This window comes from Cyanistes caeruleus, chromosome 3 (assembly GCF_971803275.1).
Source record: "Cyanistes caeruleus chromosome 3, bCyaCae1.hap1.1, whole genome shotgun sequence".
Classification (NCBI taxonomy): domain Eukaryota; kingdom Metazoa; phylum Chordata; class Aves; order Passeriformes; family Paridae; genus Cyanistes; species Cyanistes caeruleus.
Window position 1 is genome coordinate 75,419,911 of NC_141703.1, and position 24,050 is coordinate 75,443,960.

At 36.6% G+C, this 24,050-nt stretch overlaps 1 protein-coding gene across 4 annotated transcripts in view; it reads right to left on the reverse strand.

Moving 5' to 3' along the window:
• Positions 1–23,709, reverse strand: part of CEP126 (centrosomal protein 126) — a 53,180-nt gene extending 29,471 nt beyond the window's left edge. For all 4 annotated transcript variants that reach the window (XR_015284811.1, XM_086882002.1, XM_086882004.1 and 1 more), the window contains exons 1-5: positions 23,509–23,709; positions 22,552–22,677; positions 13,770–13,915; positions 12,337–12,457; positions 8,748–8,946 (exon numbers count right to left, since the gene is read on the reverse strand). Coding sequence is in view for 3 of the 4 variants with exons in the window: in XM_086882002.1 (XP_086738128.1) it covers positions 8,748–8,946; positions 12,337–12,457; positions 13,770–13,915; positions 22,552–22,677; positions 23,509–23,603 (687 nt within the window). In the remaining variant the exon portion in view is untranslated. The remainder of the gene's footprint in view (positions 1–8,747; positions 8,947–12,336; positions 12,458–13,769; positions 13,916–22,551; positions 22,678–23,508) is intronic.
• Positions 23,710–24,050: the final 341 nt, after the last annotated feature.

Consider the following 24,050-nt stretch of genomic DNA (forward strand, 5'->3'; position numbering starts at 1 on the left):
TAGCGACTAATAATGCATTTTTATAGTAAACATTTTTTATTCTAATAAATTGTTATATCTAAATATTGCATATTTTATAGCTGTACAAATATATTAAAGTTGCAGAGGGAAAAGCTTAGTAAGTCCTGAAAGACTTTTTATGGTTGAATTAAATCTTATCTTACAATAAATGTTTAGAGTGTCTTCCATTATAATTATAATCTGAGATAAAGGCACTAAGTAGAAGATCAAAGAAGGAAGTGTAGGGAAAGATTCCTTTATGGAACATTTTCAAACTAAACCTATACAAACCGTCTTCTAATAGAAAAGAATAAGTAGCACTTAGTTAGTAATTTATTAACCTTTATTTTTGGCTAAATTATGTTGTTAACCTCTGCTTGAACTTCCCCAAACAAGGAAAAGGCATATCCCCAGAGTTCTCTGTATCAGGACAAATTTAAGAACTAACTTTGAAATTTTCAGAAGGGGAAAAAAAAGTGAAAAGAAATTACAGTTGTCAGGCTTACTTCTTGTCTAATTTGGAAACTGCACCTGTACAGCAAAACATGGGTTTCTCAAATGACAGACAGAAGAAAAATTTTGTAAAGATCAATTTTAAAAAAACCTTCTCTTGATAGCAGGTTAGCTCAAGATGAAAATCTGGAGGGTGAAAGAAAATTTCCAACTTTTAAAAAATAAGATAAAATTCTAAGCAGTTGTGCTCAGAGGTTGAAAAAAGACATGTTCCTACATTATATGAATAAGTATGCTCCTTTTAAAGCAAAACCCCATGGAAAACAAAATCTCAGTTGAGGTAACATCTAGAAATGTTAGGAGCTAAAGAACAAAGAAGTTCTCATTTAAACACACACTCACTCTTACTTAGTTCATGCAAATTTAGTTCATTTACATTTATTTTGTTGCATCATACAATTTCATCCTTTCACACATTAAAGATGCTTAACATTCTCATTAAAATATTTACATATTTCCCATTTTAGACTACTATATAATGCAAATAAATGTCCCATTTCCTTGTAAAATGTGTAATCAGAAGTACTTTTGCAGAAATAAAAAAACATTCAACAATTATCCTTTTTTAGTCATTAATAAGTGAAGGGAAATAAACCTGGAAATCCCAATGACTTAATTTTATTTAATCCGTGAGAATATTATAGGATGATAAGAAACCAGAATGTTCATAGAGTACTATATTGTTATTTACTGGATTTGCATTTTTCCTGCTGTATAAGTATGATTTACTGTATTGCCTATAGCCTGTATTATGTTATAATTCATGAAATCTAACACACATATCCACGTCCCTATGAAAGGAATGCTTCTGAGGAGTTAAAGAGGTCACTTGTATGACTTAGAACAGCTGTGTCAAGCAATTTCATTTTAGTAAAGCACTAAAAGAGAAAACATGAGCCTAAGAGGTCTTTCATAAGGCCAGTGAAAGGACAACATAGCAACAAGTAAAATTTTAAGTGAACCTGACAAGTGAATTTTCTGCCAAAAGACTTTGTCAGAATGCTATTACACTAAAGAGCTGCTACATGTGTATTTGACATTTTCCGCTCTAGAAGTGCTGACTGTTCATAATTCTAAGAGGTGAATGGGAGCACTTCTGAAGAAAAAATCCTGAAAAAATGCTATGTATTCTGAAAACTGAGGTCACTCACATCTCTCACACTACTTGCTATTTTTGATAATTTCAACTGGTTACTTTACAGATTTTTTTTGCCTTTTATATATGTATATTTATCATGTTACACTTGACATTGACTGTGAAGTAAAAGACACCACTCAACTTAGATGCAAAACCAACTTTAAAAGCCAGTGAGGTACCTAAACAACTAGTTTCAAATTTACCAAGTATGGAATGGGAACGTTCATTCAAAATTAATAATCTCATTTCTATATGAGTGTGAAAAACATCATGTACACAGCGCTACACAGTACTTATTTCTCAGGAGATCTGGGCAGACTCAAGAGAGCAAGTTACACTGTGCAAGGATTTTGGTGCTTACCTTAAAAAAGACATACATTCTATTGTGCTAAACTCACCAAAGAATCTATGAAGGTATAGGAGGAGCAGAGAAAAGCTTACTAGCAACACTGCTGTCTTTCCCAGTCTGATGCCTAGGTGCCTGATCTCCTCCCAGGCTAAGGATACAGAAACTACTTATCTATGAATTGATGAGGTTTTGAAAGGACCTGATTTGCCTGTTTGGAAAGTCATCACAGTATGCTAGAAATGCAGGTTCAAACTTCTGAGGATAAAAAGAACTTGTTTCTAATTTCACAGGCATGCAGGCAGTTTCAGTAAGCCATACTATCAGAAGATTTTAAAAGAAAAGTAATCTGAACACTGAATACCAATGTTTTATTCTGATTTTCAGTCTTAATAAGCCTGAGGTAAATGTACATAATTGTGTAGGAAACAGATTTTCAGCTGAACTTGTTGCTCTGTTGCTTTAGCATCTCAGTATTCAGAGTGCTGTTTTTAAGGTACCCTGTCCCAAGTGTCTAACTCTCACACACTAATCTGGTCATTCAGTTCCAGGAGTGCAATTTATAATGCTAGGTCTAAATACTATTAAAATTGTTAAATGATTAAATGGTGAGGCAGTGTGCACCATAATGCATTGTTCCCTTTTTTGTTTCTAACCCATTAATAAATTCAGTTTGAGCAAGCATTGTCTACCCCAAAAATTTGTCATGTAACAGCAGCATGGGATTGCATAATTAAAAACCACAATAAGGCAAATAGTCATAGAGAAATACTGGGCATGGATATGAATTATGAATTCTAGTAGTTTCTTTAGTGTTTAAATAATAATCATTTTAATTATTGCATTTAACAAATTTGAATGAACTGGAGCCATAACATCAGTAAAAAAGAATAGATTAATATTACTTGACCAGTACACAGTTCCTGAATTAATCAGTGTGAATACAATTTTTAAGATAATCTCTCTTTCAGCTGAGGAACTGCCCTATCAGAGCTCTTTATTTTCTAAAAAAAATAGTACACATTTTTGTAGTCAATGAAAATTATTGGTTTTTTTTTAGCAGTATACTTTGTAAAGCTTTTTTAACGTGGTCCCACTCTTGTGCACTGCAGCACAAGCAGCAGACAGGGCAGATGGTGGATTTATGGATTTTAGGAAATCCTAAAGGTCAGATACAGAAATATTTTCAGAATCATGGAACATCCCAAGCTGAAGAGGACCCACAAGGATCACTGAGTACAAAGTCTGACTCCATACAGGGCAACCCGAAGGCTAAATGATATTTCTAAGAGCACTTTCTTGTACTTATATCTTTCTAGAAATAAATTTACCTAATAAGGCAGTTTCATGTAATTTCCAACATTCATTGCATGCTTCATTAATATAATCACTCATCTTAAAAAAAAGTCTGTGACTTACATGTTACCTGTTTTAAAAATTCAACATTTTTCATTCAGATCTGTTTCAAGACGTGCTTCCTAAGAACTTCACAGATTTGATTTATAAGAACTTGTACAAGCTTTCAGCATCTACCTTCCCCTAAATAGCCTACCGAATTTAAAGGTTAATTTTTTAAATCTTGCCACTGTTTAAAATATTGGAATTCTTTGTTTATTACAAGAACTTTCAGTCTTCTGAAAGAGGTCCCAGTTACTCTCTGCTTATCCTTGTCCTCTACATTTTGTGTGTTTGGTTTGCTGCTTTATTTTGTACTTTATTAATGGTGAACCACACTTCCTTATGGAGATATGCAAGTATTGGGCATAAACTGCCCAAAGCTCAAGCTACTAAATACTACAGAAGTGCTGCTGCAGGTTGATAATAATTCATATTAGAAATAATTCATATTAGAAATAATGAAATAATTGATGGTACCCAGGCCACCATTAGAATACTAGGATAGAAAAAAGATGAATTCTGTGTTGCTTTACAATTCATGAAAGTCTTGTCTTTTAAAAAAAACCCTAAAACACAGTTCTGTCATCTTCAAAGGGCAAAATTGATTTGGAGATTGATACTTTAATCTCCATGAGAAATCAATATATTTTCCAGCATCACCTTGAGAAACCAGTATATACTATCATGGATAATACCACATTAGCATAATGCAGCACCCTGGTAGACCCATATGCACAAACTTTACATCTTCCAGACCTGTCCTTTAAGCAAACATCTTACTGTAACTGCAGTACACTAAAGATTTGATACTGCTATTTTTACTCTGTTCCTTTCTTTCAGCTACATTTATGAACATCTTACTCTGTTGCAATAAAACAAATTCCCTCCAAAACCAGTCATGAAGTATGGTAAAAATACTTTAGTGCATGTCTGTACATAAATATTTCATATATGTATAGGAATGTAAACCCAAAAAATGGAGTCACGCTAATATGTATGGCAATTCTTATGAAAAAACATTTGCTTGTAAAAAATGAACAGGTATACACTAAAGAACAGTAACCATTTTCTTGTTCCTGTGGCTTGTGAGCTATGCTGTATATATAACAATCATAATGTATTCACAAGCAAAACCTTATCCATGTATTAGTCTAACCCTGAAACCATCTCTTTTGTACTGAAAAGCTGTTTCAGCTTCAATCCTACATTATTACCTGTGCAAGAAGGGCTTTGAACTGAGGAAAGACACTGTTGAATGAGCTCCAGATGGTCAGATACGAAGACTGTCATGTGATTTTACACAGCACAAGCTTAGAATAAGTTATTTTGTGAAAAACCTCCCCTGAAACCTCAAAACCTACTCTTGAGGAATACACAATCAAAACAAGTTGGAGTATTTGGGTAAAATAATTTAGTCTGGAGATACATTTCAATTTGTCTTTACAGCACATGTGAATTTTGGATTACTAAAATAATGTTGAAGATAGCCGTTAGTCACAATATTGGTTGAAAGCCAATGAAAACTGAACACCTCTCCTCTTGCCAAGAGGAAAATAAGTAAGGAAATCATTCAGGCCTGTCATATAATTTAAATGATCAGCATAAAAATGTTAACACTCACATTTACAAGTCAAAAAATGGCCAACATTTCTAGATTTAAGGTGACCGTAGAAACCTATTTCAAGTTGTTGAATGGTCTCTACAAAATCGAATTTGACTTCTTCTTCAAGGCCATTTTATCCTTAGCCTCCCTGTCAGAGTCTGTTTTCCCACTAAATAGCTTTGAGCATTCTAAAAGTTCTTGGTGCTTGAGAGAGACTGTACACAGCACTCCTTTTTTCCATGCTGGTCTTGCCTGTGGCTCTGTAGAATTAGACTGACACGACACCCCTTGCAGAAGGAAGCTTTAGTTAACTCATTCCTGTCATACTACAGTTTTTCCATCAGTTTTACCTGAAACATCTCCAGTTCACAGACACTGTGAAACTCAAAAGCCCAGTAACAAAAACAGCTAACAGTCTTAGAAGTGAGCTCCTCCAAGGCAGGTGATGTCCATACCATTCAGTGGCACATCACTTAGAAAATATGCCTCATTGTTTCTCAGAGACTTATGTGATTTTACAGGTAACATGTATAAACACACACAGTACAGTAAGATAAAAAATTTTCTCGTATTAGACATAAGAATAACCTGCTGAGGTTAGGGTCTGGAATGCAGTTTCTGAGAAGTTATACCAGTGTTCCATTCCTATTTCAATAAAAATGGAAGTGTTTTCTTCCAAGGGGAATGTTATCCATAGAAAGACTGGTATTGAGTCTTGCAGTCAATGGCTGTACAATATGATCAGAAAAAACAGCAAACCAAGGTAAAAATCCTGCTTCAAATCAGTCAGAAGTGGATTCAAATTCAGATACAGATATCACTTGAGTAACCTAATTATGGTCATATAAAGGAGGGAAGAGGAAAATACAATCTCCATGGGATAATCTATACCTATTTTGTCTTGAATTAGCTCTTACTTCCAAGTAGTTTGTTTAAAAAATGAAACAATAGACATAAAATGTTATGCTATCAGTTTAATTTGGGCATAATATATTTTTCTGCTAGAGCCAAGAAATATTGTACTGACCAAAATAATGTTGCATGACCATGAAATTGAAGAGGTGACAAAAAGAAAAAGACAAAAAATACCTGAACAATACTCTTCCTTGTCACATTTGAGGCACTTAGTGGAAATTTTTTTTATTACTCAGTTCAAGGCAGGTACCAGAAATGGAAAATTTCAACATAATGAGTTAAAAGTTCAAAAAAATGTTAAGCACCTTGGGACTAATGTCACCTAATGAAAAGTTGCATGCAGCTTTAGCTAAAGACCATGCTACCTGCTCCACTTTAAAGATTTTATTTATGCATGCAATAAACCCAGGAAAGGATGGAGAGACAAAACCTTTTCTTATGGATGAAATTAGCAATATTAAATTCTTCAAAATGGAACATACCCATGAACATAAAACATTAACTTGATGTAGTGGCTTGGACGCAACTATTGCACAAAAGAAAATCTACTGCTCTCAATACCTTACATAAAATGATTTTGGAAAATGGTAGAAGCCACTAAAACCCTTGGCTTACTGATGAATCTGTACAAATATTTAGAGATGCAAAGCAGGGAACACAACAAATCTATTGGTAAAGGTTCACATAGAACTTTATTGCCCTGTAGGAAAGTAAAGAATTTTAGGAATCTTTATAATCCTGTTGGGCCTGTAAAAACAGAAACAAAGAGAGGTCAAAGGATTTCAATGGATGGCCAGGTTGCAAAGCATGTGCACAGTGAAATACTTTAATTTCAGAAATTACTGTGGACAATAGCTAGTATCAAGACTACTGAAGTCTATTGATTTCAGTAAGAGTATTCTAAATCATTAGAAATGATAAATTTTATTAGTAAAACTATTATAAATATATATTTCACAAAACAGGAAGTTACAATGCACATGCACACCAGCCACCAGCACAATCCAAGTATTAAACTTCCAAAACTCAGGCGTTGGAACAAGGTCAATAGCTTTCTTGTCTACTTTTCTAATCAGAGTCCAAAGCATGCAATTTCAAGAAAGCAAGTCCAAATGTCTGAAGTATAAATATTTACATTGTGCAACTATTCATCAGAGGAAAGAAGCTGAGCAACCCCTAGTGGTAGCAGAAAAATACCTTCTGGAAAAAAAGCAAAATTTTTTACAGGTATTTTCAAAAATACATTAATTTGTAAACACAAATTCCTATATTACATGTAGTGTCCAAAGTTGATGATAACATTTAGAGAAAACAAAACCAAAAAATTTATGCATGATTCATAGCCATTTTTCCTTAGCATTCAATTAGGAAGTGTTAATTTTGTTTGATAAAACACTCCAATATATAAGTCTTATAATATATTTAGAAGAATCTTTTAATATATTTTTCTGAAAGAGAACGTGTTTTGTTTTCTAATTCTAAGATGTTCTAATGCAGCTTCTGCCAAATTCAGCATCACCATTTAGGGAAGGATTTGTAAACTCCCTACTAGAGAAATGCAAATATGATATTAAAAAAAAAGGCTAGACCTTTTTGTATTTTTGTAATGTGGTTATCTAGAATTCAGTTTTATCAGCTCTCATCTATAAATTGTCACTTTTTCTTCCTTCTTTTATGCTTAGAAATAAGAAAGAACACTGCCAGTACAAACTATACTTTCTCTCCATTAACTTTTTTGAATCTCACTCCAGCTGAGTGAGATTTTCTGTGTTAGCCATCAGCTGCTCAAGATTTTCATGCATAACTATCAGAACGGAGTAAATACAAAGGCAGAGATGAATGCTCCTAGTAAAATCAATGCCAAACCATATCTGAACTCTCTAAAGTCTTTCACAAGTTATCTATACACTTGTATTAAAAGGAAAAGCCCTTGCTCCACAGACACCATGCCTCCAGCCATGACCAAATTAGAGGGACAGACTTCATGAAGTCCAGGTCATTTCACATACCATGACTCTGGATATTACAGGTATTACAGAAATAAAAGAATGAGCCCCAAAGTACTCCCTCCTTTTTCTAGAAAATGTAATGTTGCAGACAGTATTTCCAAAATCAAAGACAACAATAAGACATAAAATCACACTTAAAGGTGCACAACTAAAAATCACTTCAGATCTCAGTTCTTGCTTTTCACTGTTTCTAAGGTGACTCTTAAAACTGATTTTCAGTCTAAAAATTAATTTAGGCAGAAAAAGCTCATTGCTGGAACACCTGCAGCTTCTCCAAAGTTGACAAAAAGAGATCTCAAGAGACTTGAAGTCAATCTCTAACATATCATCACACACTGGGAAAAAAACAACCAGACAAAAAAATCCCCCAAAATTTGACATGCCATCATTATACTACTATAGCATTTTGTGCTGAGCTGTCACAATCAGCACAGCAGAAACTTGGGTGTGCACTGAAAACCATCAATTTCAGTGCAGAGGTAGCACAAGACTCCTGTGATTGACTAATGGCTACCAATGTCAGAGACAAGAAGTCTGACATACAAATCTTATGTTAACAGGAAAAAAGAACAACATAACAAGTATCTTGGATGAATTTGTGAAAATATTCTTATAAATATTTTTAAAGATCTCTGACTTCTTACTGGAAAATATGTATGATTTTACTAAAAATAATCTAGTTATAAGGCATAGTACAGTGTGTAGTCCTGTGTTGTCTAATTAATAAAGACAGCTGAACAGAACTTTCATTTTTATCACATTCAAGAAACTTTTTGCCACGCTTAAAAGCATCTTGAATTGAATCACATGAAAATGAAAATATACCTCCAAGTTGTTGAGATGCTGTTTTTCAAGGAGCCGTTGCATTTCTTTCAGATTTTTCTGGAAGAGAAGTTGGTGATTATCCTTGTTTGTTCTACTGCTCTCCTGTATTGCTCCATCACAGCCAAACATTGCTGAATTCTGCTTCTGATGGAAAGAATCTCTTCTAGATGCTGATGAGGATGAAGTGTCATTCGTGGTTCTTGATAAAAACAAGCAAATTATTACTTTGTCTTATTTCTATGCATCAACTGTACATTTTTAAATATGTTTCTTACCAAAAGTATACACCACCAATAAATGATGAAAAGCTCGACAAATTCAGTACTATCTGATAGTGTCCAACACTTTCCATTTTAAAACTTAAAATTTAACTTTCCAATTTAAAACTTATTTTCTGTTATTCATAAGTAGAATTTTCTGACTGAGTTGTTGGGTGACTGCCTCAGGCTTCATTAATATGGAAAATGTCAGCCAACAGTTTGGTAATTTACAGAAATGGAACATGGAGGGTTTTTTTAAAAAAAAAAATAAAAATAAAAGAAACAAACAGGAAAATGGGCTTTATTTTTCCATAAAGTTGGCTTATCAACTATATTGATGCTGTCAGGTATTCTCTTACTTCAAAGAGCAAGAAGGCTTTCTACAACCCAGAGAGCCCAAATCTACCAATGATGTGTAATGTCAGTATTTTGATATGTTAAAAGAATTGGAATTTGCTGCCTGACAAAAAAATCTTTAAAGTAGCGAATGTAGTTGGGCCCTGAGACCAGCTCTTAGCTGAAGATAAATGTTTCACATAGGTACAGAAATTTAATAACCTCTTTCCTTAATTTCTATCCATTTCTTCAGCTTAAGGTCTTTCTTCTGAGCCTTCTCTTCCTGCACCTAAAATTTTACCTTTTTAGTGAATCTGTTTCAAGTGGGTAAATAATCTAATAAGACTTTTTTTTTTTGATTTATCACAACACTTATAATTTCAGGGTAATAGAAAATGGAAACTTTCAAACCATTAAGCATTAAGAGTATTGTTATTTTTCAGGAGATTTTATACAAGACTACAAAAAACATTGGCTTAATTGCAGTGACCTAAGGAGAGCCTAAAATAGAATTTATTATTTCTGATGAGATGGCTGACAGCAAAAAGGGAGAACAAATGCAGACATTTATTTATTTAAGTCATTAAACTGCATGCTGTTTTCTTTTGAATGGCAGATGTCCTCCCTGTTCCAAAAATTTTTTGTTACTGTGGTCCAGACTGACGGACACCTGGCCCCCAAAAATCATGTTTGTCGGTTTTTTTGACACATACAGCTTTATATTTATTTGAGTGCTTAGACCATTCATATTTATAAGAATTTCTGCACACTTGGACCATTTATATTTATAAAAGTTTCAACATTCCAATTTTTCCGTGGACCATTTTTGATTTGCCATATTAAAATGTATATCCCATGATTGAAATTCATCAAACACAGCAAATTTACACACCAACAGGGAAATATATTTTGTACAAAGAGCAGCATGCCACACCTAATGTACAAACATCCCAGTGTCTGTTGGGTAATGAGTTCTCCAAAATCTTCGCTTTAGCATTCAATAACTCCTACTAAATCCTACTAGAAGCAAAATGGCTCTACTGCAGCATGGAATATACTTATTAGGTCTTTCAGGACTTTCACTTTCTCCAAAAGGAGTTAATATGTCTCCATTACTTAATTTATTTTTTTACACCTTTTAAAACACAGACATTAAAAATTCTAGAATCTTTTAAAATTCACAGTTATTCAGTTGGGTCTGAAGGGATATTTATCTTGCATACTTAATGCACTACTCATTTCTCCTTTAACAGGGGACTGTCAATGAATTCTGTGCTTTCTCTTTCTGAGGAAGTGTAAATGTGAAGACTTATGGCTTCATCATTTATAGAATTGTAAGAAGCAATAGAAACATTGAAAGGTATCTACTACTTCAGATGAGTTAGCTATTACCCATCCCAAAATTTCCAATTAAAGGCACTATAAGAAATGTTTGAAGCTTTATAGCTCAGAACTGGTGGGTTTTGAAGAACCTTCACTGGTCAGAATCTTCTCAAAATGCTCTTCTGTTTTCTCTGTACTAGCTGTCTTTTGACCTCCCAATAGGTCACAATGGACTCAACTTTTAAACCTTTCTGATGCTAGGGTCACATATTTTCATTTTTTTCCTTGAGCAATTTCTAATTTCAGACTTACATAAATGTAATTAACTTTGAGATTCTTAGCTTTCTCTCAAATTTGGTTACTAAGGGAAAACAAACCATAAAGGAATATGAATATATAATTTTAATTTCCTTAGGAAATCAGGAAAAAGAACACACTGTAATTATTAAAGAATAGTGAATTTTTAAAACTATACAAATTAAAATGGAGTGACAGCATTGTAAGAAATGGTATGTACAAGTCCTGAGTTATCAGTGTGTTGCACAAGAAACAGTTTGAAAAAAGATGAAAAATAAAGAAAAAAATTATTAAGGCAGTGAGATGCTGTCCTTAATCAAGCCTGTGAGTGAAATGAGACAAATGATTATGAAACCTGAGACAGGTTTCAGAAACTCCTATATTATTGCCATAAATTAAAGTTAGATTTAACAGGTAGATTTCTTGTTTGTTTCTTTGTTTTTGTTGCTGCAATTCCTATGAATGTTGACTAGAAAATAGCATGAGTGTTAAGCTCTATGAGTTATATTTTCCCAACTGACCAGTTTATCACCTGAAAATGTGTTAATCAGCAGAGATATGTAAACAAGTTGAGTAATAACATCACCATGAAGAACACACTGAAACTCAAAAGTAGGGAGACCCATTTCAGGCAGAATTTATCTCTATTCTGTGAATATCTGCACAATTTATACCATACAGAAAATAAATTAAATGCGGAAAGCAATAACAAAAGAAGCAACAACAAAAATAACCCCCTGAGTTGAAATGTTGAAGAAATGAGAGGTTAGGAAAGGGATAATCAGGAACTAGTAGGAAATACAGCAGATAAATAAACTGTGTATGAAGGAACATTCTGTTATAAGTCAAGGTATCTTATAAACAGTGCTTGGGTAGAATGAAAGGCATGCAAATAAAATTTTATGTGATAAAAATGAAATTACAGGTCAAATTGTTGCCAGAACACTCTCGATTCATGTAAGGAATGACAAATATAAAGGAATGACAGCTGGAAAGAAGATCCTTGGGAGAACATATAAACTAGAGTATCCTTGAATGTCAAAAGAAAAGCAATCTGGATAAGAAATCACCTAGAAAGAACCATTCTGAGAACAGCAAATGGATTGATAACCATGACAATCTGAGTTAGGTAATAACTGACTGAAGGCCGGATTAGTCTTGACTATTCCCAGAATTCCACTGAGGGGAAAAGGTTTGTGTCATCTCCTCTGCTGTCTTACCAACTGGACACAAACAACTCAAGGAAATTGCATAATGTTTAATTGGAAAAGTTCACAGAAATGCTTTCTTTGCCATGAGAGAAATGACCTACAATTTCTTAAAGGTAATTGTCCTCTGTTTATTGAATATTCAGAGTAAACAGGAATGCTTACCTGAAGTTGATTTTGTTTATGTTTGGCAAGCCCAGTCCTGGTGTTAAAACTGATCCTTTAATCTGTTCAAGAGCTTCTTCTAACTGAAAAGCTGCTTTTGTCTGGACTGGAGGGATCACAGCTAAAAACACACAATGGGGGAAAGGTTTTTAAAAATTGCAATATTTTACCATAAATGGTTTGGTTAAGTTGTTGAAGTTTGGAAGCCTAAATCCAGACAGTTACAATAAACACAGTAGTTTAGCATTATTAGACATGCAAGAGCGCTTCAAGATATTCTGAAACAAAATCCCAGTCTATTTAAGTGTTTACAGTCACACATGTATTCAACAGTTTTGCTATTTGCTTTTAAACTGTTGTACTGTTGAAAAAATATGAGGTTAAAAAAATCTAACTTTGTTTTTACATCATGATTATTCCCCTCATGAACTAAGCCAAAGTTATGGCTTGCAGATATTTTACAGAGGCCAGATTGTAACTTAATAATTGAACCAGTGGGGAAAGAAGGAGTCCAGACAGGCACAATGTGCCACTTTCAAGTGAGTAGAAGTAGGGTAGAGAGTAGCAGAGGCAGAATTTCTTTAAAAGAAAACCAAGAGAAAAAAATGTGATTCCTTCTATTGCTACACAGTCTGGGCTGTCAGTGGAGTTATGAAGAAGCCCTAAACCAGTACTGTTCTATTTTGTTATTTTAATCTGACATTTGATCTTGAAGTCAGAGACATTACCTCACAGCTGGCACAACTGCAGCTGGGAGAGTAAATCTGCTAAAGAATACCTAAGTAATAGACCATATCTTAAGCATTTGAACACTGGAAAGTTGACAGGAAATCAGACTTGGCCAATGCTCTTACAAACTCATGCCAATCTGCACTGATTCCAAGAAAGCAGGAACTGAGCTGAAGTGATCATTGCTTCCCAGCAAGAGAACAGCTTAGAAAGTGGACTAATTCAGAAAAAAAAGAAGTTATGTACCATATTAATATATGCTAGGACTACATTTACTTAATGATAAATAAAATGCACATTTTCAAATATTTTTCTATTCAAAGGTTCAAAGAAGTGATCATTATGCTATCCTAGTAACTGTCAGTGGCCTTGTAACACCTCTCAGCCAGCCGTGAAAGCACAGTACTGCAATACTACAATAGGCACATTGCAGTCAAAAAAGTGGGGAAAACCCAGGAAGCCACAATACCTCAAGGAGGTCATGTACTTATGTACTGTGACTCAAATATAGTGAAATACCTCACAGTACAGTTTCTAGGAGAAAAAAAATCTGGTTTTATTTCCCCTGCCCAATTGTCATATTATCAGATCTGAGCTTCTTGTCAGTTGTTTTCCAGTTTCCCTTCCAATCTAAAGTGTTCTATGATTCTGTGACTATAAAAACACTTGTATTGTAAATAATGGTTAATTTTTAATTGACAAACCTGTTTGTTTGTGCTGAGAAAAGGACTGATGAGCATGTTGGAACTTAGCAGTTGCCTCCTGAAATTTAATCCTCCTCTGCTGCAGAACTTGTTCTCTAAATCTTTGTTCTTTTGCTTCTACTTCCTTCTGCCTTTCTTCAAAGGCTCTGTATTTAAGAAGCAAAAGAAGATTATTCCTATGTTTGTGAATTACATTTACCAAAATATTAGTAACTTACCTGCTTACCCACTTGCTATTTTAGTACAAAAGCTTGCTTGCCCATAAATTAATTGCAATTAACTTCAGTACAGCTGGATTTGTAGCTTGTTGGAATGTAAATGGGACAGTGGATGGTGAAGAAGAGTCCCAATATATTTTTGTTTTTTAGACTCAACCAGGGATTTGATTCTTTTTTACATGTGAATTAACATGCAGACTCAACCAGCTCTTGTCACCAATGTGACTTTTACAACAGCCTTTACAGTACCACAAAAGTGTATCACAGTGAGATCAGTAGGAAGGTTAACTACAAATGCTCTGTGTGTACTTTGCACAAGCTGTTGGGGAAATAATAACAGTTAAAAGTTGTTATTTAGAAATAACACAAAGGACCTACAGCTTTTATCTATAAATATGCAAAAGTAAGTATCAAGTTGTAGTTGTTAAGAAGCTTCCTGAAAGACAATCAGTTTAGCAGTACAAAATGGGATAAAACAGTAACATGAAACTATAATTGACAGAATCTATTATTATTAAAATATATATGTGTCCTCTCAGTGGTTGGAAAGCAAAGCAGGCTCTAGTCAAAAACAACCATCATCACAAAAGTTTCCTTCAGTAGGCATGAGCTTCATGAACCTACGTGGAATCTCTTCTGCTGACAGAATCAACTTTTACTGACAAACTAGCTCCCTGGGTGAAATACACCCAGAATATTAATCGGCACAGTGCCTATGTAGGCAAGTCATATTTAATGTTCTTTAACTAAAAGAGGATAGATTCAGACTACATATAAGAAAGAAATTTTTTACGGTGAGGGTGGTGAAACACTGCAGGAGGTCACCCAGAGAGGTTGTAGATGCCCCATCCCTGGAAACATTCTATTCTAAAAGTAGTAATACTATAAAAGTAATGGTCCGCACGTGAAACTTTCAAAGCCTGCCATGTAAAGATCACTAAAGCTGGGAACTTCCCATCTGGGTATTAGTAATGGGATTTAACAGGTCACTAGTACACTAAGTAGGGTCCCCCTCTAGCCAGCATTAGTAGAAAGAAATGTTTAGCCGTATGTTCTTTGTTTCTCTCATCACAGTAAGATACCTTCCCATAACTCTAATCACTAGCAGTTGCTTCATAGTTCTTCTTGCTTAATGGAGCAAATCGGCTACTTGACAGAGATACTCCTTAACTCAAGCTATTTTAATTATTCTTCCCTTTGCTTTACAGGAAAAAAGTTCAAACTGAAATAATCATCTTGACCCTCTCTAGTATCCCTTCAAAATGATGACTGATCTCCTGTGAAAACAAACACAAAAATAATTTGAAATTGGTACTTTTTATTTTAGAAAGACTACAGGCTGTAATTGCACAATAGTAAAAAAATAGAAAAACTGCCAACTAATTCCCAAGCACACACTTATACAGGAATATCCACTTTAATCCACTTGGAAGCCAAAGTGTAGCAGAGAGAGACAAAGAACTTCCACTATTTGAAAAACTCATATATACATGTCTGTCAAAACATGTTAGAACTAAACAGTAGAACTACAGTTCATTGTCCAGTTTCAGTATTCCTGAATTCGACTCACCTTAAAATCTAATAAAGAAATCTGCAATTTTATCTTGACTAAATGAAAATCATGAGAGAGAAAACAGACTTCCTTATCCTTCAAGCCCATTCTTCTTGATGCCCTTTAATATTTCTAGAAGCTGAAGGCATGTAGAAGCCTTCAGAGAAGGCTTGAAGCTTTCAAGAAGGCCTTTAGTTGAACTGTAGTTGTTAAATTCAGATGTGGGAAATTCTACAACTTTACACTTGGAGTAATTCCAGTGTATAAGGCCAAAAAGGAAAAAAGTCAATTCTGACAGATTATTTATTTTTTTTAAATGATTTTGAATATGACTTAGCTGCACTTTTCCACATTCCTGATTAACAAGTATTAAAAAGAGGACTGCTGTTCCATATAGCTGGGAATGAGCAGGTCCAAATGCTGATGCAAGATGTCTTTTTCAGCACAGCTCATCATGATCATTATTTGGTTTGGATTAAGACAAGAAGGAGAAAAAAAGATCTTATTTTAATGTATGGAAATGCATGAAAGTTATTTGGTGAAGCCTTATGAACTTCTTGACCTCGCAGAGTGTAAAATGTAACATCCAGGTGCATTATGCAAAACAAGTAATTTAAAAAATGCACATTTACATCTTACAGAAAAACAGTTAAAGCAAGTGTTTGTTCATGCACTCTCCTTAGGTTCATATCACAGATGTAACATTGGCAAAAGAGTATGGCTTTAAGATGGATAGTTAGCAGAAGAATTTCCTGACTGGTGTTTTTTTAACAGAATTTTTCTGTCTACTATAAACAACCCAGTGGTGGAGCAATTTTTGAAATGGCTGCCAAAATATTTATGGAGAATTTGGAATACAAAACTTAAAATATTTAGCTGTCTCACATATACGGACATTATGTGGAAGGCATTTTTATGTTAAAAACAGTATGACTAGATGGCGGAACTATTTCCTGGTTAATTTTATTAAATTGTTTTCACAGTGAAGTGATAGATGTTATATTCCCAGGTGGACTAAATGCTTACTACTGCCTTGGATGAAAATGTTAATTAAAAAAGGAGTATATACAGTGTGTATGGAATGCTATGAAATGAACCTTTTGATACTTTTGATACTGACTTGATATTATTCTTCCATTACAATATCATGTTGCAAACCACTGCACAGTAATTTTAAAATGGAGGTAGGAAGATATTTGTAAAGTCAATTACTACAGTAGGATCAAGAAAAGGCTAGAATGTGGTGTCACACTCAAAATTCCCTTCATGGGCAAACAGGAAGCAATCTTATGTCCATAAAAAGATACGTGGACATTGCCCAGAAATCAACTTTTTTATCTTAAGACACTTACCAAGACCGGGAACATATATTAAAACTATTCCTTCATCACCTTTGATTATCATATGCTGAATACAAAGACAGCCTGAAATTGCTGCAAGAGCTTCAGAAGGACCAACCCTTACAACACTCTATGGGCTCACAGAGGGCTGTCCTGCAGTATGCCCCAAAGGTCCACAGGAGGGCTGCCTGCACTATGTACAAGTTGTCACATTCCAAGTCTTGTTCATAGGCAAAACCCAGGCACTCCTTATATAGCCAAGAGTTTTTTTGTTAGCATAATTCAAATCTTAAGAGTCCAGTTATCATTAATCCAGAATTGTTACTGAAAAATAATGACACTGTTAGAATATTTCTATAGAGAAAAAGGCTCAATAATAGCGATAAACCAGTTTGAACTGTTATTCACACATTGAGTTTCTATCCCTTTTCCTGATGCTCATTCTTGCATTGCTCTTTTGCATCCCAAGGCTTGTATTTTCATTCTAGTTGTGCTGGAGTTTCAGGGTGAACTGGAAGCATCTGGAGTCCCTTCAGCAGGACCAACAGGATCTTCATGTAAATGAGTTCTTTTCCCTCACCTTAGGATCCACTTGGAGTCATTGTTATGTTTGCTAATACACTTTTACACCTCTGCTCTAGCACTGTCAATCTGTAGGTCCACAGTACCTCCAAATATTCCATACATGGTGCCTTCTATGTATGTTACATACTATTCTTTACTTCTCTTCTCTTCGTTACCTCTAAAGCCAGGTTTGTCAGACCTAGCTCTGCATTTCTTTAGCTGACTACTGGTGACTATAGCCATGGGTCTCCAGTGCCAAACCTGTGTGCCATCTCTTACCATCCCCTGCCTGTACTCCTCCATGCCACATCCTGCTCCTCCAGTTTTCAAAGCCTCTGCTACATACCAGGCCTGCACTTCTCTATACTACTTCATTATTTTAGACCCATAAGTATCTCATTCTCTGCATAGAATAACTGCTTCTTACTGCTATCTATATAAAACTATGGTCTTACAATATAAATATAAACGAAGGCAAAACAAATTAGCCACAGACACCTGGTCTTTTAGAGAAATTTCTGTTACAGCTAAACCAAGCAAAACAAAGCTGCTTTCAGGTCAAGAAAAGTTCAAAGAGAGTAAGCTTGACAAGCATCTGTTCCAAGGCCTTGGAAACTCATCACAATCCTGTGGCCCATTATCAGAAAGGGTAATACTACATTTCAAGTCCACATGGTTACAGTGATCACCTACTTCTCACAGTTCCATTCTGATGTAGAAAGAAACACGAAATTCTCAACACTCTGCCCTCTCTGTTTACCAAATGCTCACATTGTTCTCATATTTCTGGCTGTAGACTGCTTTTCATTCTCTACCAACAAAACTAATGAATGATTTAAAGAGCTTTTATTGAATAATCAATGTTAATCAGCCAGTAGGTGGAGCACAAAGCTTGCGTGTATGTTGAAAATAAAGTACTAAAGAAAGAACAATAGATCATGAATAGATTGGAAACCGATATATATTTCCTTCCCCAGTTTCAACAGATGGATTAGCTATTTCAAGTTAATTCAAAATGTTGAACCCAGATAACTGACTGTAAGGTTTATTTTAAAATGAACATAGACAATTGCATTTCCAGAATGAGCCAGCTACCTGCAGACAGTAACATCCCAGTAAAATGGGACACACATTTTCCACTGAGCAGGAACAGCACGAAGTCTGTAGTCCCCAGAAAAACTGACAGCTGATATTTAGAAAGCAGTGTGTTATAGAAACATAAAATATGATATCCTATTCATTTGCATCAAGTATGTGCTTAGTCAGTAGCTCTTATTTCCAGAATACTGTTATTTAAACAGAATATCTGCCAGCTACTACCCCAGAGAATATTTGATTCTTAATCTGATCTTGAAATTGCAACTTCATGTATCAGTGAGACAATAAAGAAATTACTTTCTTGATACTTGGGCAACTTGTATAAACTGTAGGCTAGGGTTTTTTGCTGTGTTGAAGCACTGTAGTTAAAACTAAGGAGCTTGGACTCAGTACAAGAGATGCAAAGAAACAGATGACATCAGGGGGGTTGAAAAAGATATGTGATTTAAGTTACTGAGACTTTTATTTCCAAAGATATCCTTGCTCAGTTTGAGCAAGTGATGTTTTTGTCTTTTACTACTAAACCAATTAACTGAGTACAGCTTGTAGAAGATGAGTATTATTAATGCTGAAGCTGCTGCATTCTAGAAGTATTGACAACAAATCAACGGTACACTGTCAGGGAAAATTTCATAACATAAGTACATATAGAAAAGTTTGACAACAGAAGACCTCAATCTGCAAGAACCTTGCATATGCATACACAGGTCTCATTAGCTTAAAAAGTGCTTTGGTACAAGCTTTTTTTTTTTTTTTTTGGTACTTTAAACAAGGTACCTCCTGTTTAAAGGAGGTCTGCTGGTGGTTCCTGAAGAAAAACACAAAGAAAAACCCACAGAAAAGTTTTCCTCCAGAAAACAATATGAAGAGAATGAACCTAAATGACGCAAGATTAAGGAGAGAGCAGAAATTCTCCTGTATCTTCAGTAGTGCTTCTTCCTAAAGGAAATTAACTGCTTTTACTTTTTTAGTAGAAAATGTATAAACTTAAGGTTGACACTAAATTTGGTTAAGCTTGATCAACTTTATAAAATTCTACAAAGAAATGACAGTCCTATAGATGAGAGGAAAGCAGTAGATATTGTCTATTTGGACTTTAGGCTGCTGGTACTGTCTCCCATAGGGGGTCCTCATAAATGAGATGCTGCTGTACATTAGCAGAGTGTGAGGCAGAATGTAAATGGTCTGAATGGTCAGGCCCAGAGGCTGGTAACACAAAGTCCTAGTGGAGGCCAGTACAAAGATGACCCTAGAAGTCAGTACTGGGCCAAATCCTCTTTAACATCTTCATTAAACATAGAAACATAGAAACATTCGTGTTAGAAAAGACATCTAGGGTCATCAGCTACAAGAACAAATGCAGCACAGCCAAGTCCACCACTAAATCACATCTTGAAGTATACCACATGCAACCACTCCAAGGGGTAGCCTTTTCCAATGCTTGACAGCCCTCTTCATGAAGAAAATTGTCCTAGCATCCAAACTAAACCTCCCCTGGTGCAATCTGAAGCCATTTCCTCTTGTGCTGTAGCACTTGTTACTTGAGAGAAGAGACCAACCTTGATGTAAAGGTCAATGGTATCGTGAACTGCACTAGGCAGAGCTTAGCCAGCATGTAGAGGGAAGTGATCCTTCCCCTCTGCTCAGCACTAGCCAGGTCACAGCTGAAGGCCTGTGTCCAGCTCTGGGCTCCTCAGTACAAGAGAGACATGGACAGGCTGGAGACAGTCCAATAAACGGCCACAGAGATGATGGACTGGAGAATCTCTCTAGGAGGAAAGGCTGAAAGATTTGTAACTGTTCAGCCTGGAGAAGGTTCAAAGGAATCTTATTATGTCTATAAATACCTGGAAGGAAGGTGCAAAGATAAGAGAGCCAGGCTATCTTCAGTGATGCTTGCTGACAGGACCAAACTGATACACAGGTTTGAGAGGTTGTGGAGACTCCATTCTTGGAGAAGCTCAAAAGTTATTCCTGGGCAACCAGCTCTAGGTGGCCCTTCCTGAGTGGAGGTGTTCAACCAGATGACTTCAAGAGGTCCCTTCCAACCTCAACCACTCTATTTGAAGGTTAGAGGTAGAAAACAGATTGTCACACTTCACAGGGCACTCCTTCCTACTCTCCATATAAAAAAGGCAAAAAGATAAAAATTCTCTTTTGAAATCATGCAGTAGCAGTGCCAAGAATAACTCCTGATGCATGCCTGCAAGCACTGGCAGGGAGAATTTTGGGTGCTGCCAGGTGAAAATGTGGAACTTAAGAACATCATGCTACCCTTGAGAAACCATCATCATATCTAACACCTTTACATGTGTAAGAAAGGTAATGGAACTTGGCTCATACAGACTTTAGACATGACCTGAGAATTGATCAATCAATTCTTTCCTGCATAAGTGCCAGGGAGAAAAAAAAATAGACTCAAGGATCTTTATTTTCAAATTGCTTTCCTGCACATATGCAGTGACCCTAATTTTTAAATTATGTATGTCACAGCTTATAATATTGTATGCACTTACCACCTAACATTAAACAACTCACTCCTTTTGAGTTATTAGGAGAAAACTTGTTACCACAGACTTTCATTTGAACTGATTACTGTGCTAATAATTTTGCCATTCTCAATTTTCACAAATTGAAACAACTTCATTTTATGAATACTGTATCTAAATTTTTAAGTGGCTCACCTGAGTAGCTTGAATTTATATTGTATTTCTTAAGGCTGCAATGAAATACATATGGAAATGTATTTATGTATCCATGAGTATTACTTTAACTACACCAGTCTGTCAAAAATATGCAGGCTGTCTGGTATTTGCTTTTACATTAGAGTATAATATTTCAAGGCCAGTAATACAATAAACAGTGTTCATCTGAGATGTGTAGCATTACAGTGGTTCTGTTCCAGAAAATGAAATTAGGTATTTAATTTTTCAACTGAGACTCAGTTTATTATCTGCAAAGGTTGTGGGTTGCACTCTGTCTTTAATTACTCACAGGTTATTATATCTCCTCTTCCATTTTTCTTTATATTTCAAAACATAAGTTGATAGCACATACTGTCAGGCTAAAAAGGCAATATAAACAATATATATCACCTCTCTTATGAGTTATGAACATATGCCAATAAGTAAACATTGTACAACAGAAGTCATCTGATAGGGGAACTGTGGGGCATGAGTATTAATGAGTTAACAAGAGGCAGAGGAAGCTGGTCTGAGGCTGGGGGATTGCAAGGAGGAACCCATCTGTCTCTCCAGTGCACACAGCTGAGCCCCCTGTATGTGTGAGCACCACCTCAGTGCGAGGGAAAAGACCTCTATGCTCATTAAACTGCTTAGAGCACTTCACTGAGACATTTCAGTGCATGAATTATTTAATCCATTTGTCACAGAATATTTCACGGCTTTGCATTCTCATGTACGCAGAAGACAGACTATGCAAAGCTCTGTTTAAAATGTCAGTACAAAATATCTTTATTATAAGTATAATCCTCTACAATAAAAATGTTGCTTTGTGTTTATTGGGCAGTGGGAGCAAAGCCTTGCCATGAAGGGCAGGCTGTGCAGCTGTTAGGCCATGCAGACAGAGCAGCACACACTTCTGAAGGCAACAACTGCCTTCTGCTGGCCCACGCTGTACAGCTGAATGCATTTTTCATACATCCATTGAAGCTAATAAACCCCAGAACACCAGAAATGCAGATCAGAGCCACAAGATGAAAGTGCTACTTACCTTTCGTTTATATGAGATGTGACTACAGTGAGTTTTCAAAAATTAACGAGTAAATCAGAATATTGTTTTTATATTTTATTTATCCTATAGCAAGAAACTGAATTGGTGAAACTTTTCAGCTTAGATTCCTCTAGGCCAAAGCAGTGAGCTACTTATCAAAGTGAACAGGAAAATAATAGAGATATATTGAACTGTCTTAAGGTTTTGACTCTTTTTGCTTTGTTTTTCTCTCTTTTTTTTTTTTACAATCCTCCATTAAAGGAACCCTAGTTACTTGCCTTCTTCTTCTGTTTGTCTCCAGCAAGTATTTCATTGCCTTGCTCCGATGCATTTTTTGATGCTCTCTCAATGTTCGACGCTCTTCTTGTAAATCCTGTTCAAAATGAAATATGAAATCGCTATCCCTAAGACGGTGTTAAGGACAATAGAAACTGGATGGAACAGCTCATTAAAAGATATAATAGCCTGTGTGATTGACCTTATATAGAGTAGGTTCATAATTGTATCTTACTATCATAACTAACTTTATGCTCATCCAGAAAAAAATGTAATTGCATTTTACTTTTTAAAGGGATTTTAGAAGAGGCTTTGCACTCATCTTTCATGATACCACCAGGTGAAAAATCCCACCTTCATTATGTTCTTTTGAAGGGACATTTTGTGTAGTTATCTAAACCTGTAACATAAGGATGCAGGTATGACAGGGAAAGTGTTAAATAGTAAACACCCTCCCCCCACACACCCCCACATCCTAAAGGATTAGTTGTTTACATTGAAATTGATTATCATCACTAAATAAAAGCTCTCCACAGCCAGGTCAGTCCTGCATCAAGCCAGTAATTATTTAAGTAGAACTGTGCAGGTGCATCTCAATAGTTTGTGTCAGTAGTTCTTACTACTAAAACTCAAAACCACAGGAACCCACAAGTTACGATGAAAAACACTATTCACAGTGGCATAATCTCCTAGAAGAGGGAAAACAAGAAAACTCCGAAGTTGCTTGAGAAGCCAACTTTCCCACGGCAGTTTAAACCCCTCAGTGTACAAGCTTTAATTTGAAGACACCCCCGAGGCGGTATCTGCCCGCGGGGCAGGGCGGAGGCTGGGACATCGCCGCCCGGGCCCCGCCGCAGCCCCACACGGGCCGCACGCAGCCCCGGCCCGCCTTGGCGGGGCCTGGCCGGCCCCGAGAAACGCCCGGCCCCGGCGCTCGGGGGCCGCCTCAGCAAGGATACCCAGGGACGCTCCGCCGCCCTCCCGCGCGGTCCTGCGGGCCCCCGGCGAGGAGCTGCCCCCGCGCCACCCCGCCGGCCTTCTCGCCGAGCTCCATGCAGCGCCCGGGTCAGCGCCGTGCCCGCACCGCCGCCAGCTCCGCGCGTCTGCCCGGCCTCGTAGCAACCGGCGACGCCGCTTCCCTCGCAACGGGGCGGGGCCGCGGCGCTGAGGGAGCGGCGCTGAGGGAGGAGGGCCGGGCCGGCGCAGCATGCCCTGGCTTCGGGGCGGGCCGGGACCCGCCTCGCCCGGCAGGGTCTTGGCGGTACTCCTGCCAGGGCGAGAGCCGGCAGTAGGAAGCGATCCGGGCACTCGCCGAGGGCCGGTCACGTTCGGGACAGCGGTGCCGGACACCGCGCCAGGGACGGTGCTTGGTTCTCACTGGGCCTCCATCCTCGGCAGCACTATAAACCGCGGGATAACCTTTAAAAGCCCCAAACGCACCCGGGGCCCGAGCGAACGCGTTCTCGTAGGCAAACACCGCCCCGGCCCCGCGTGCGGAGCT